The following is a 15,547-nucleotide window of genomic DNA, read 5'->3' as shown; positions in this document are numbered from 1 at the left end:
GCTAGTTATCATAAACATATAACAAATTCTTGGCTAAAGCAAGCAACCAACCTGCTAATTCATGATGGCAAGTTTTGATATTTAATTATATTGAGTATGGATTTCAGATGTGTGTATTTATATATATATATATTTAATATATATTTCACTATTCATTTATTCTATTTATTTCTATATATTTCTATACATTAAATATAGATAGCATTGGGTTTCAGGGGTTCTAAGTGGTATATTAACAAACTGTGATGTATTTTCATAAAATAAACAGACAAACCTTATTTTCTGGATATTGAAGTGTTAAATTGAGGCAAAGTAATTTGACAGGAGTTGGAATAACTCACTTTATTTTAAGAAATGCTTATGTTTTGTAACTTCCAAAGGCCAGGATGTGATTTCCATTTACTGTATTCTATAAACACTGAACATCCTTTACAGTTCACAAAAACCTCTATAATATTCAAAATAAAATCTCTATTCTAAGTTTGAAAATAAAACAGTACAAATAAATGATATTCTTAAGCGTTTTTGATCTTTTTGTTTGAGTGAGTTACCTTAATGCTTTCTTTTTTCCTACTGAATTCTCCCCAAACTAGTATACCTTAATTAGCTTGAGGGAATAACTAACTTAATTTAGAAATAAGTTTGCAAAGCTCTCTCTGATCCCTTATCAAAGTGAGATTTTTTGCCATCCTCTCATTCCCTAATGCTCCTACTGAAAATGGTATAAGGCCTCGTAGCTCCCATGTATGATTCCTATTATTTAACTACTTTAGAGATTCAATACAAAGTTCAGAGAAAAACAAAACTTTTAAAGTATTAAAAATTACTATCTAGGGGCTTCCCTGGTGGCGCAGTGCTTGAGAGTCCTCCTGCCGATGCAGGGGACACGGGTTCGTGCTCCGGTCTGGGAAGATCCCACATGCCGCGGAGCGGCTAGGCCTGTGAGCCATGGCCGCTGAGCCTGCGCGTCTGGAGCCTGTGATCCACAACGGGAGAGGCCACAACAGTGAGAGGCCCGCGTACCGCAAAAAAAAAAAAAAAATTACTACATAGAAGGAAATTCTAAACTATTCTTTTTGGAGAAGATGAAACTAAGCAATAAATCAATTGTCTATGTTACATGAAAAGAATAACAATTTCTCCATTTTCACCAAATGTATGATAAGGAAGATGAACTGAAACTATATACATTTCTTAAAACTTCGGTTCTAAAACATTAGGTAAATGTGGTTGTGGATTTGCCTCGTCTGGAGAACATATCAGAAAGTAGGGAGGTCTCAGGACTTCCCTGGTTGTGCAGTGGTTAATAATCCGCCTGCCAATGAGGAGATACGGGTTCAATCCCTGGTCCGGGAAGATTCCACATGCCGCAGAGCAACTAAGCCCGTGTGCCACAACTACTGAGCCTGCACTCTAAAGCCCGCGAGCCACAACTAGTGAGGCTGCGTGCCACAACTACTGAGCCTGCGTGCCACAACTACTGAAGCCCGCATGCCTAGGGCCCGTGCTCCGCAACAAGAGAAGCCACCACAGTGAGAAGACCACATGCCACAATGAAGAGTAGACCCCGCTCGAGGCAACTACAGGAAGTCTGCGCACAGCAACAAAGACCCAACACAACCAAAAATAAATAAATAATTTTAAAAAAAAAAGTAGGTAGGTCTCATCTATCAAGTATAATATTATAAAGGCCTGTCTCCAAAGTTAAGAGACTCTAATTCTGTGGTTTATGTGGATAAAAAGAGCTACTAAAAAATGGTGCCATTTATATTCATGGTGATTACATTCAAAGCTGATTTTCTGGTTTATAATAGATTTCCCATAGTTATTCATGAATCACAATATTCATGAAGTTTTTCTCAAATTTAGGATAGCATTTTATCTGTCCCCTCCCTAAAGTTTGTCCTTTGGGATTAAGTGCTGTTCAGAATCACCTTTCTACAGAAACGTCTTTAAAGAAGGACATCAAATTCTATAGTTTCCAATTTTACCATAGGATTTGATAATGACCTTTAAAAAGTGAGGAGGCATTCTGTCATTAATGTTGCTACCCTTCCAGTGAATGAGGAAGGACATGAATTATTCCCCAAGACTACCACAGATTGCTTCATGAGTGAAGGAAGGAATGCCTGAATTATGCCTTTCCCACAAACAATTGCTAAGATAAAGCCTAAGGAAATGGCACCAGTGCCTTATATTTTCACTGACATTTCATACCTAAACTGAAATATTCTTCAAAATCTTTATGGGATTTTGAATATGGATTTAGAATAATTAGTCAAGCCCATATGACGACCTCTTTTGGTCTGAATAAGCTCCCTGAAGAGAAGACCATATCCAGCTCAACTCACCTCTACATTACCTAGCCCAGTGTTTTGAGGTTAGCAGGTACTCAGTAAATATTTGCTGGATGAATGGGCAAACTAATTATACACAGTAAAACTGTTCTAAAATGTGGCTCATTGTGATAAATACCAAATAAACTACAAACCAAAGCAGATCTCTCATAACATAAGCTATACATGTACTAAAAGTCCAACATAGTAACTTAGAAGGTCCTCTAATTTCAGTCTTTTATGTAGAGGTGCACTACAGTTAATTTCCTACCATTACCATTCATTGAGACAGAGTTTCCCAGAGTTTTGCTAATTGGGCCAGTCTTCTATTTCTTCTATATCTACAGCAGCATATCCTAAGAACTGGTATGGAGATGATTAGTAAATGAATGAACTTGCAAGAAGTTGTTGTCTTTTGGTATGATCACTGAGTTTAAGACCTTAAGAATCAACTAATGATGTAGAAACAAAGGATGAGGAGACTAATTTTAAGGCTCTTAGAGTCCTCATATTTATGATTCATACAAATAACAATTTAAGATACCTATTCTAGATACCAACTACTACCTGTTGTGACACTAGAGGTTAAAGATTATTATTTCTTCAATCCAGCTAAGAATAACATAGGAACATCTAAGCTTCTAACACATAGCAATCAACAGATATTTTGTGAGTGCTTAAAGTGTACATAGTGTACAAAGCACTATGTTGTTTGCTATTTGAAATATCTTCTTTGAAAAAAAAATTGTAGTAAAAGTTATACTTAAAAGTCTTCCTCAAGGAACTGAAAATATAGATGAAACCATACTACACATGGGGACTTCCCTGGTGGTCCAGTGGCTAAGACTCCATGCTCCCAATGCAGGGGGCCCAGGTTCGATCCCTGGTCAGGAAACTAGGTCCCACATGCTGCAACTAAGAGTTTGCATGCCACAACTAAGGATCCCACATGCCACAACTAAAGATCCTGCAAGCTGCAACTAAGACCCGGCGCAGCCAAATAAATAAACAAATAAATATTAAAGAAAAATACTACATGTGAAAAAAAAAAGCAATGTAATCACTCAAGAAAGTAATAGAAGTAACAAAGCAATATATGGTTAATTTACCAAAATAGTGCTAATATTAGGTACTATAGGACTCAAAGGAGGACAATCACATCAGGGTTAGGTAGTTGGGAAGAACTTTATGAAAGAGGTGAGATATGGACTGAGTCTGAAGAATGAGCAGGTTTGGGATATATGGAAAGGCGTTTCAAATGAATGGAATAGCAAAAGTAGACATGCAAATGTGGGAAAACATAAGTCCAAAGGCAATATGGAGAATCATCTTCTCCCTGAGGAGAGATGGTGGCAGCTAAACAGAACTACTGCCGAGGTAGAACACTAAGACTTAATAAACTCTTTGGGCAGGGCAGTCATTGAAGGTTTGGTGTAGCAGTGGTATGAGGCTTGAGCTCTGAATATCTGGGGAATACTGCACTGTTCAGGCAGTAAAATCATGAGCACCTATGATTCTGCACCCATTTCCAATGTGTGGAGGGTTTTTTTTTCCATATCACCAGGTAATTCTCTGCCACCAGCTGGGTGTCTCATAATTCAACACAGTTCTGGGACTACCTGGAGATGACATCAGATCCCATAGATTAAGGGCTTCTTCCTGCAGGATTACCCTCTGCCTCCGAACTTCAGATGCCAATTGCAAGTCCAGGTTGTCACCTAGGCTTCTGACAGACCTGGCTACAGATTGGAAGTTCCACTGACCCCCTCCTTGGGTTCCATTAATTTGATAGAGCAGCTTACAGAACTCAGAGAAATTTTTTACTTACTAGATTACTGGTTTATTTTAAAAGGATATAACTCAGGAACAGCCAGATGGAAGAGATACCTAGAGCAAGGCATGGGGAAAGGAAGTGGAGCTTCCATGCTCTCTCTCCCAGCATGCCACTCTCCACAAATCTCCATGTGTTTACCAACTTGGAATCTCTCTGAACCCTCTCCTTTTAGATTTTTATGGAGGCTTCATTACACAGGCATAATTGACTAAATCACTGGTCATCGGTGATAGAATTTAATCTCCAGCCCCTCTCCCCAGAGGTGGAGGGTGGGACTAAAAATTCCAGCTCTCTAATCATGTGGTTGGTTCCACTGGTAACCAGCCTCCAACCCTAGGTGCTTCCATTAACATAACAAAAGACACCTTTATAGCTCTCCGCACAGTAAATTCCAAGGGTTTTAGGACCTCTGTGCCAGAAATTGGCAAGAAGATTAAAATTTATTTCTTATTACAAATCACACTATCACAGCACCCGAACTGTGGACTGATTGCAGAGGGAGGAATGTGAGAATGACTGCAGAGTAAGTTGTCCCTTAACTGGAGACTGACAGTGCAGACAAGATTGGAAGTAGAGGCGTAAATTACTTTGTGAACTTCAGACCCTGTGTTATTGAGTGTGGGGGGCTAATGGTCAGTTTGAATAAGCGAAAAATATATATATGAAAAAATATATGAATGATGAATATAATTGGAATGGGAGTGAAAATAACATCAAGAAGTTGAATTTAGAGAGCTTGGGACGAAAATGAATTTTAAAGATACTGAATTACTGTTTGGGAGACATGAATTACAGATGTAGAGACAACATCTGAATATGTGGGGTTAGATGTGGGGCTTTCCAAGAGAGAAGAGAAAATAGTCTAGGACTGAATCCTGAAGAAAACCCACATTTATAGGACAGCAGGAAGAAGAGAACAGAGACATAATTTTCCCCTCTGATTTGAACCTCCCTTTGAAGCCAGTCTGCACTGTGCTGTACAGAGGAGAAGGACAAAAAGGGTTGTTTGAGAAGAATAAAGTCCAATATGACTTCACTTTTCACTCCTCAGATACCAACTAGTAGGACAATTTGAAATCATTAATTTGGCCAGATGGTTAATGTTGTTTAACAGTGAAATTAACTAATAAATAATATAAAGCACTTTGTAAATATGAAGTACTACATAAATGTTTAATAACATTAAATCAGGAGGCTTATTTCTAGTTACATTTTTATATCCAAGTGTTTTATTGGTGTTTCAGGAGAAATGCCAATAATATGATCGAATGCCATCATTATAGACTGTACTTGAAAAATACAACAAAGGGATTACAGGAGAACAAAAACAGCCCTGGCCATGCTAGGCTGAACAGAGTGAACTGGCAAGAAATGTCTCCCTTGTGAAAAACAAGAGGCAACAACAACATGATCATAGAAATGTATAACTGAACACTGAGTAAAACCACTGTAATATGTAGCAACTTCATCTTACCCACATGTTTATAAAAACAGGGAATTTATCAGATAAAACGATGTGAAGGGCACAGGGTAGGAGAAGGAACATCAAGGTAGGAGCTGTGGGGAAGCCACTTGATACAAGTAGAGTCTCATAAAATAATAGCAACATTTTATGAATTCATAGCTCACCTACTATTTACAATAATGCATTAAGATGTATACCATGAGAGGGTGGGAGGGGATATGGGGATATATGTATACATATAGCTGATTCACTTTGTTATACAACAGAAACTAACACAACACTGTAAAGCAATTATACTCCAATAAAGATGTTTAAAAGTTGCTAAAAATAGCATCCCCTATTTTGCATATGAGACAGCTAAGGCACAGAGAGGTTAAGAAACTTGCCCAATATCACACAGTCAGTAAAAGGCAGAATCAGGATTCAAACCTAGACAGTGTGGCTACAGTGTCTGCTGGGAGGAATCTGGGAAAGGTTTTATTTCCCTGATAAAATGAGTCAGGTGCAGCTCTAGCCCCTTCCTCCTTTTTCCTGCCTGAAAACAAGGACATGATGCTGAAGCTACAACAGTCATCTTGGAACCATGAGGTAAAGGACAAGAAAACACAGAGGCACCAGCCCTGCTGCTGTCAAGCTACATAACCCATGCCAGTAGTCACGCACCTCTGGATTTCTTATTATGTGAGAAAAATAAACACTTGTTTGTGTAAACTACCACAGCCAGGATTTCTGTTATTTGCAACTTTAACCAATATGCCAAATGATCATGATACTACTACTAACAGTTATCACTTATTGAGTGTTTGCTATGAACTGTGCACTACTTTGTATGTTTTATGTATACTTAGTCATTTCATTCTGACAGCAACTCTATGAAGCAGGCGCTGTTATTATTCCCATTTTATTGATAAGGAAACTGAAGTACACTTCATCTGGCTTGCCCAAGGCCACACAGCTTGTAAGGGATTCAAATCCAGCACCTGACTTCAAAACCTCTACTCTTCAGCAAATAGTATTCTAAGCAGTGAAACACTAAACACTATTTCAGTTAAAATCACAAATTAAATAGGGATGCTCCAACATTATTTTGGAGATTCTAGAGCACATGTTGCTCAGCAAGGATGCTATTGACATTTCAGGAAGACAACTCTTTATTGTTTAGGTTTGCTGTATATTAAAGATGTTTACCGTCTCTGTTCGCTGGGTCCTAGAAGCACTCCCTACACTGTGTCAACCAAAAATGCTCTCCACATTTCCCCATAGGGAGGTGGTGTCACCCCAGTTAAAGCCACCATTCTAGAACATTATTCAGCAACATTCTCTGTAAAAGTCCAAATAGTAGATAATTTAGGCTTAGTAGGACAGTTGGTCTCAGTCAGTGTCATTCACAATTTCTAAAATCTGACACTGTAGAGTGAAATCAGTCATAGGCAATACATACACAAATGAGCATGGCCGTGTTCCTATCAAACTATTTTGACCACACTTTACAGATGAGAACTCTGAGGCATAGAAGAGGTTAAGAAACTTGCCTGAAGTGATTCAACTAGTACGTGAGGGGTATGGATTCATCCCAAAGACAGAGTGATTCCAGAGCATGTGCTCTTAATCAGGATACTTTCGAGTTCACAGATTTTAGATGTTTTTCTCCTAGTAGAAGGCATAGTGAATGCCTCAGAGAACTTCTCACACTCCAGATTCTGGCCCTCCTCCTCTTGCCTGGTGGTGGTTGCTCTTTCCTGCAGTAAGGGTACCCCAGGACTTGCTTCTCTGACAGTAAGGACTCATGCTACCGTGGACACACTTTATGCTTAACCACTCCCCAAGCATGGCTCTCCTGGTTGGCTCTGACACACAGTTATCCACAAAGGCCCCCAAATAAAAGATTCTCCCAAACTGATCACTAGAACAGTTACTTTGCCATATATATATCTCATCTCCTAGGGCTGGCCAGGCATTGAACCCAACACTCCAACAAGGAAACCTGTGTGGAAACAGGGATCCTATTAGCAGGTTTCTATGGAAAATGCAATGCCCTTGCCTCCTTTTCACTACTCAAACAAGATCAGAACAATCTCACCCCAAATTGTTATCCTTTCCTCGTGTATGACAGGCTGTTTATTATCTAGGAATTTTGACTATAATAAAATAGGGAGCTTCTGGAAAACATTCAGTGAACAGCTGCTTATCTGTTAGAAATCCTATCCCCTTGAAGCCCTTCTAGCAGAGGGTCTTTTAGGATTATCAACACTGGTTTTAAAATCCTTTTGAGACAGCATATCATGGTTGATGGCTTAGGGGCTGGTAAAAACAGGAATGAGGAAAAGAAAAAGGAAATATATGCAGACGACTCCATGTTGTAGTGCTGGATTAAGTATGCCATGGCCATTCCTGGGGCAGTGGCATATATAAGAGAGAAAGGAAGGATTAACAATACTTGGGTTATTGTGATATTTACTTTGCAAGATTATATACAAATATAGTTCCATATCCTAACATTTTGTTCTGTATCTCCCAATCATCCAGAATTAGAAAGTCTTCAGTCTTTTTTTTTCTTTAGCAAATGCTCTATGGAACCTTGCTGACAATTTGCTGCTTTTCTTGGGTGATTTAACTTGATTACTTGAAATCTGATCTTATTTCTAGGAATAGATGGACCTGCCTTTAAGGTATATCCAATTCAGCTTGGTATTATTCTTGTGGCTAAAGTCTTCCTGGCAAATGTCTCTGCAACTTAAAGCCACTGATATGTTGATCAGTGAGGGGAAAATACTATGAAAAATATTTGCTTATTAATTGCTAATTCTAGATGTATTCATATGCATGCATATTCTGGGAAGCCATACATTTTTTAAATATAGAAATATAGAAAACTCACTTAAAACAATACTTAGAAACTTCCCCCTGGAGTAGAGCTGGTTTGACTCTACTTCGTTCCCATTCTCCTGGCCCACTCTGCAGAAGCAGTGCCAAGGAACTATGTTGCTCAAGAGGCACTGAGTAAAAGAATAAAGAAGGACAAACACTCAGTAAATCAGTGACTGCTCATATTCAACCCTGAAAAACTGAGTGTTGACTGTAGTTTGGAAGTTACAAAAATGCTAAGATGTGATTTTTCTTTTAGGTGGGAAATGAGGAAGGATGAAAGACTACAAGAGGAAGAAAAAGCAATGCTGGAACATCTAAAACTAATATGTACCATCCAGGACTCTTCTGCCTCAGATAACACAGAGGAACAGTAATCTGCAGAAAACAGCAACAGTTTTATTTTAGGAAATAATCACATGTAATGGAGTAGGATTTTTACTCTAGTCAGAATGAACCTCTGATGGGCTGTGAAGCGTGAAACCAATGACTGAGTAATCTCTGAACTGAAAAAGAGTACAGCACGTAAAGAATAAAATGCTACATATTTTTTATTTTTAAAATAATTTCAAATGTTTTTCTTTCCTCAGTCTTTCTCTTAATATAACTACTGCCATCTCGTGTTCCCTTTGAATTATTTTTTTTCTTTCAGTCTTGAAGTATCTATGGCAATAGGCAAAATGTTTGGAAATCTTTTCCCGAAGGATTTTTAAATACAACATTTGGATGTTAAGTTGGAGTCACATACCCCCCTGAGGGTCAATTGAAAATTTCAAATTAATTTTGTAGCCATAACCCAAGTCCAGGTCTTAATTGCCTCTAGTACCCACCACTTTACCAGTCTCCTTTCCCATAGCCTCTTCCTCATCCAATTTATTTTAATCAGAGCCACAAAAAGCACTCTCTTGAAGTATACCTTTAGTAATATCTATGCCTACAGTGGTTTTTCAAACATCAGATTCAAACTTCTAATCATATCCTATCAGAACCTATACCAGCAGTGCCACATTCAGCGAACTGCCTGTCATCCAAGCCACACGCTTGCCATTTTTCCCAACTAGAAACCATCTTTCTCCCAAAATCACGTTCAAAATTCACTCCAGCAATCTCGTTATCCATAGTTCCATAGTTTCTGTTACTTCTCTTATTTCCATTGCATTGATACACACACACGAACACAGGCACACACACACATGAAGGAAACAGAACGTGTACTAGTGCCTCTATGCCAAGTAGGGTTGTATTTACTATATTCTTCCCATCAGTGCCTGATATTAGATTAAAAAGACCTTGAAGGCTTTACAATATAATATGAAATCTCCCTTTATAGCAATAGTCTCCCCAGATACCTACTATAGAGTTATTCATCTAGCGGGCAGTTAATAAACACAGTTGTTTAAATGGCTGTCATTGTAAGAAGACAGCAAAGACAATTAGACTGTTGAGCAACCTATAGGACATCTGGGAGAAGCCTTACATCATGAACTATTTTAGACCATATGACATTGAACATCATTGTTTCTGATGTTCTCAGGTTATTCATGTTCCCACATTCTGTGATTTTTATAAAATATGTATAGGCTACATGATTTCCAAAGGAAAGTACTTGGACATTTTTCAAAGAATAAAGCTTGGAGTGCAGAGGACACCTTAGAAAATCTCTTGCATTATTCTCTTACATAAAAACACATAAATGGCCATGTAGCCAGCTGCCTGCCAAATAACACATTTTACTTTTAAAGAATGTACTTTAGTTGGCCAGTATAATCATAAACCAAGTGTTTTAAGACATGGTTGAAATAATTTCTAAAAATTTTATGCAGACCATTTAAAAAATGCTAAGAATTTTTTATGAGAATTAGACTCTCCACATTCTCTTATCTATAAACAGTTACTGTAACAACAAACATAAGGCAATGGTTGACTTTATTCCTTCAGCTTAGTGATGGTCTATACTAAATCTGCACAACTATATTTTATTAGAATAGACACTAAGATAGAAAGTCAAAAAATAATGAATTGATCCAAAAGCTAAATAAAATAATCTTATAAAGTTATAGGATTTCACATTTGGCTCCTTTTGTTTTCTAATATATCTAAGGATCATCTGTTAACACTATTTTTTATTGAATCTGTTCACTTCTGTATTAATCCTGGAAAGTGATTTAGTTTGTCTTGAAAAAATGTCTATATGGCTCCCTTCCAAAAGGAAAGAAGTATAGTAAGGGGAGAATGAGATAAGTTGAAAGGAGAGAAATGTAGAAAAGAGAGAAGAGTTTGCATTTGATTTCTCCTCTATGCTTGATCTATGAAATTACTGTAGCCATAAGTGCAGTAAAATTTATAATTGGGAAATTTAAATAAGTTATTGTTTTATCAGATCATTTTGACTTTACATTTGATATGTTTCTTAAAGTATGATAAAAAGTGGTACTCCAAAACAATTACTCTTACTCACATTTTTGTATAAGTTAACAATAAGAATGAAGCCTAATATTTTATAACTATATATGCTTATTACAAAAATGTTATCTTCCTATAAAATATTATCTTCCTTCTGTGTTTTATTTAACTGTACTTTTATGTAATTTTAAAGAGGTATCTATTATTGGCCTAGCAGTGTTAAAATAGTATGAATTAATTTCTAATAAAATACATTTTATTCTTAACAACACACGTTTGAACTGTGCAGGTTCACTTATATGCAGATGTTTTACTGATATGTACTACAGTACTCCATAACATTGAATTGATTGATCTGTGGATGCAGAACCATGGGTTACACACAGGATAGGTACCCCTAACCCCTGTGTTGTTCAAGGATCAACTGTATAGATGATAATGTGTATTTCAGATATTTTACATTTGTCATGTCGATGAAAAAATGTTATAAAACTACCAACCAAGAAATAGGAAAAGTAAATCACTGTTTTGTCTATAACATCTGCTTACTCTAAATATCCTACTATGTCAGTTCACAGATTCTTGAGTCAAAGCGAGCTTCAGGTAGTTTATAATAGGAATTTCTTATAAAAAATTTGTTTTTTTAAATGATTTTAATGATTCTTGAAATATTTCATAATGTTTAAAAAACATTTTAAAAGTTGTATTTAGCCTTAAAAAAGGAAGGAAACCCTGTCAACATTGATAAACTTTGAGGGCATTATGCTAGGTGAAATAAGACAGTCACAAAAAGACAAATGCTGTATGATTCTACTTATATGAGGTATCTAAAGTAGTCAAATTCATAGAAAAAAGTAGAATAATGGCTACTCAGGACTAGAGGAAGGGGAAAAGAGGGGTTGTTTAATAGGTAGAGTTTCAGTTTTACAAGATGAAAAATGTTCTGAAGGTATGTTTTACAATAGTGTGAATATATTTAACACTACAGAACCATACACTTAAAAATGGTTAAGATGGTAGATTTTATATTATGTCTTTTTTACCACAATTAAAAAAAAAACTGGTAAAAGTGGTATCTCTACTGATGAACTTTCCTAACATGATGCCTGAAAGTTTTTAAATTTTAATGGGGAACTATGAGACCTGTATATTCAGTATCAGCTATTATTCCACACAATGATAAAAACTATCTGCTTTGCCTTTGAGAAATGTTTTCAACTGCATCATCAGTAAAGCAGTAAACTCTTGTTTCTCCAGAATTTAAAGAATCCACAACCTTGTACTGATATAACCCTTTCCCCTCAAAATATCATAATAATTATTTGTAAGAATAAAGATCTGTATCAGTAATTACTACAGCATAACAATATTATCATAATTTGGCAGCTTGAAACAATACACATTTATCACCTCATAGTCTCTATGTCCAGTGTCTGGGCATGGTTTAGCTGGGTTCTCTGCTTAGGATCTCACAAGGCTGCAATGAAGGTGTCAGCCAGGTCTGTGGTCTCATCTAAGGTTCAACTGGGTAAGGTGCCACTTCTAAGTTCACATCATTGTTGACAACATTCATTACCTTGCAGGCTATCAACTCAGGGCCTCAGTTTCTTGCCATGTGAGTCTAGCCAAAATGGCCTCTTTGTTCCTCAAAGTCAGTAAGGGACAGAGAGTCTCCTTGCAAGATCAATGTTACAATTGTATGTAACATAATCACATGCATTTAATCATGCACATTCCATCTCCTTTACCAAATTCTAGTGGTTAAAAGCAAGTCACTCATCCCATTCATACCCAGGAGGAAGGGATCACACAATAGTGTGAATGCTAGGAGGTGGGGATGATGGAAGCCACCCTGGAGTCTGTCCATCACAAGTTAGAATTTAGGCACTGAAATATCCTACATGGGGGGACCAGCAGAGAAGTGGAAGTAGGGCTGGACTAGGAATAAGAACTGGGAGTTAGTATTTTTTGTCATTTATTAAGCTGCTACTATAAGCCAGGCTCTGTGCCAGACTCTCAGTGAGCACAATTTAATCCACTCTAAGCACTTAATGAGGTCTGTGTTGGAGTCCCATTTGAGATAATAAGAGTTGTAGATATGTGAAAAAACTGACCCAAATTTTAAATAAAGATGCACAGTGAGGTTCTGGTTCAAGATGGCAATGTAGGAATAGCCTGAACTCACCTCCTCTCACAGACGCACTGAATCTGCAGCTACATATGGAACAAATTCCTCTGGAAAAAAAACCCCTAAAAACTAGCTAAGTGATAATTACACATTGAGCAAAAGAGGAAAAGCCACATCAAAGTGGGTAAGAGAGGCTGAGACACAATCTTGTCATAAACCTTGCCACTGGTGGGGTGACCCACAATCAGGAAGGGACTCAAAACCTGGAGCTTGAGGCCACATCAGACACCCCAGCATTTAAGACCTGCACCTGTGAGATGAGATCCCAAAATATCTAGCTTTGAAAACCAGCAGGGCTTGCATCCACAAGATCCACACGGCTACAGTGATCTGAGAAATGTCTATTAAAGATTCATGCGCTAGGACTCATCCTGGGCCAGAAACAGAAGCACCTGATCTCATCCAGACTTCATGTGAAAGAGGCTCATTTGTTAATCTTAAAGCATCTGCCTGAGGGACAGGCATCTAACTTAACACAAATTTAGGGGCCTGCTGGGATACTCTTAGGGACAGATGCTGATGGGCATCATTTGTTTTCTTTCCAGTGGGTGCCACCTTTCCAGTCCCCCTCTGTCTCACCCCAGCAGGCAGGTGCCATCTGCATACTCTCCCTCTGCCATGATTCAGAGTGCTAGTATCTCCTGGATGAACTTTTACAAGCATCTGGGGCCACATCTTCTGTGGTTGCCGTCAAGGGGACACCCAATGATCTCCTGGCTTTGGCTGCCACGGGGGGCTTGTGTTCCTGGGTCTCACTGGGCTGTAACAATTGAAGAGAGAGATCTCCACAGACTGCCAGGCCCATAGATAGCAGACTGAAACACATACATAGTCTTTCTAAGAAACAGGCCTATTGGCTCATCCAGGAGCTTTGGTCTGAGAGAGGCAGGCTTCTGGTTTAGCACACATCTAGGCGGCCTCTCAAGGAATGGAGGCTAGTAAATGCAATCTTTGTGCTCTCCTTCTGCATCACTCCAGCTCACTGACATCTCCCAGAAAGAAGATTATTACCCTTCTCTAGCACCCCCAATTTTTGCAGGTGCCACCAGGGGACACCTCTATATCACCTGGCTCTGGTGGTCAGCTGAGCTTACAGTCACAGGTACCACAGGACTGTAACTAATGGAGAAAAAGGTTTTATACAGCTATCACTCCCAGGGTACAAAAAGAGACAACAGGCCAAGGAGCTCGAAATTTCTGTGAAAGAGGCCTATTAGTACATCATCACAGCTGCTGCCTGAACAGCAGGCCTCTAATTAAATACACATCTAAGGGCTGATTGTAATCCTTTCCATAGACCTAGGAGGGTGGGTGCTATCTTTGTGCTCTCCCTCTGCTGTGCTCCAGAGTGCCATTATCTTTTGGAGGAGAGCTGGTTTATACTTCTGGTGTCTTTATGGCTTCCACTGAGGGGATGCCCTTTGATTGCCTAGCTACAGTGGCCAGGGGTCACCTGGTGTTCCTGGGTCCCACAGGACTGTAACAATCAAAGAGACAGTTCTTGGCAGGCTACCACCTTCAGGGCACAGATAGCAGACTGAAACACAACCTTAGTCTTTCTGTTAAAGAGGCTATATGCTTGTCCTGGAGCCTAAACCTGAGGGGCAGAGTTCAGGTTTGGCACACATCTAGAGGTGTATGGAGGCGCTCTCAGGGAAGATATGCTTGGGAACCATCTTTGTGCTCTCCCTTTGCCTCACTATTGCTCACTGGTATATCCCAGACAGGAGTCTATACACTCATCTCGAACCCTGAATATTGTGACTGCTGCCCATGGGACACTTCCAGATTATCTGATTCTGGTGGCTAATGGGGCTTACGAACTGCATACACTTGCATACTTTAAAGGGTGCTACATGAGGGTCTGGCTTCTGATTAGCCTAAATCTAGGTGTGGACTGACTATCCCCCCTTTTGGGACACTGACAGGTCTTGGCACAACCTCAACTATTGTGAGCTATTAAAAATAAAATAGGCTGTTTGGACAAGCACAAAGGTTTGAGAGACAACCAAGAGCCAGGCCAGGGTTGAATGATGAAGTTAATCTCCCACACTACATCACTACTTCAAAACTGGAGAGGTAGCTGTTGCAAAAAGAAAAGAATATGTTCCAAAGGAAAGAATATGAAAATACTTCAGAAAAACACCTTAATGAAATGGGGGTAACTGATTTACCCAATAATGGGTTCAAAGTCATGGTCATAAACATGCTCATTTGGACTTAGGAGAAAAATGGATAAACATAGCCAGAATTTCAACAAAGAGTTGGAAAGTACAAGAAAGTATGAAACAGTAGTCACAGACCTGAAGAGTACAATAACTGAAGTGAAAAATATACTAGAGAAATTTAAGAACAGACTAGATGAAGAAGAAAGGATCAGTGAACTCAGACACAGAGCAGTGGAACTCAACCAGTCAGAGTAGCAAAAAGTAAAAAGCTTGGAAAAAAGTGAAGAC

General features: G+C 38.5%; 1 protein-coding gene and 1 long non-coding RNA gene across 3 annotated transcripts in view; one reads left to right on the top strand and one right to left on the bottom strand.

The window, feature by feature from the left end:
* KIAA0825 (KIAA0825 ortholog) overlaps window positions 1–11,824 on the top strand; it is a 401,091-nt gene extending 389,267 nt beyond the window's left edge. The window contains exon 24 of the mRNA XM_060296013.1: window positions 8,760–11,824. Coding sequence (XP_060151996.1) covers window positions 8,760–8,877 — 118 coding nt within the window. The 3' untranslated portion in view covers window positions 8,878–11,824. The remainder of the gene's footprint in view (window positions 1–8,759) is intronic.
* LOC115845252 (uncharacterized) overlaps window positions 1–15,547 on the bottom strand; it is a 58,171-nt gene that overhangs the window by 17,411 nt on the left and 25,213 nt on the right. The gene's annotated exons all lie outside the window — the stretch shown is intronic.

Source organism: Globicephala melas, chromosome 3, assembly GCF_963455315.2.
Source record: "Globicephala melas chromosome 3, mGloMel1.2, whole genome shotgun sequence".
Classification (NCBI taxonomy): domain Eukaryota; kingdom Metazoa; phylum Chordata; class Mammalia; order Artiodactyla; family Delphinidae; genus Globicephala; species Globicephala melas.
Note: the sequence above shows the minus strand (reverse complement) of the source record. Positions and strands in the feature narration are given on the sequence as shown.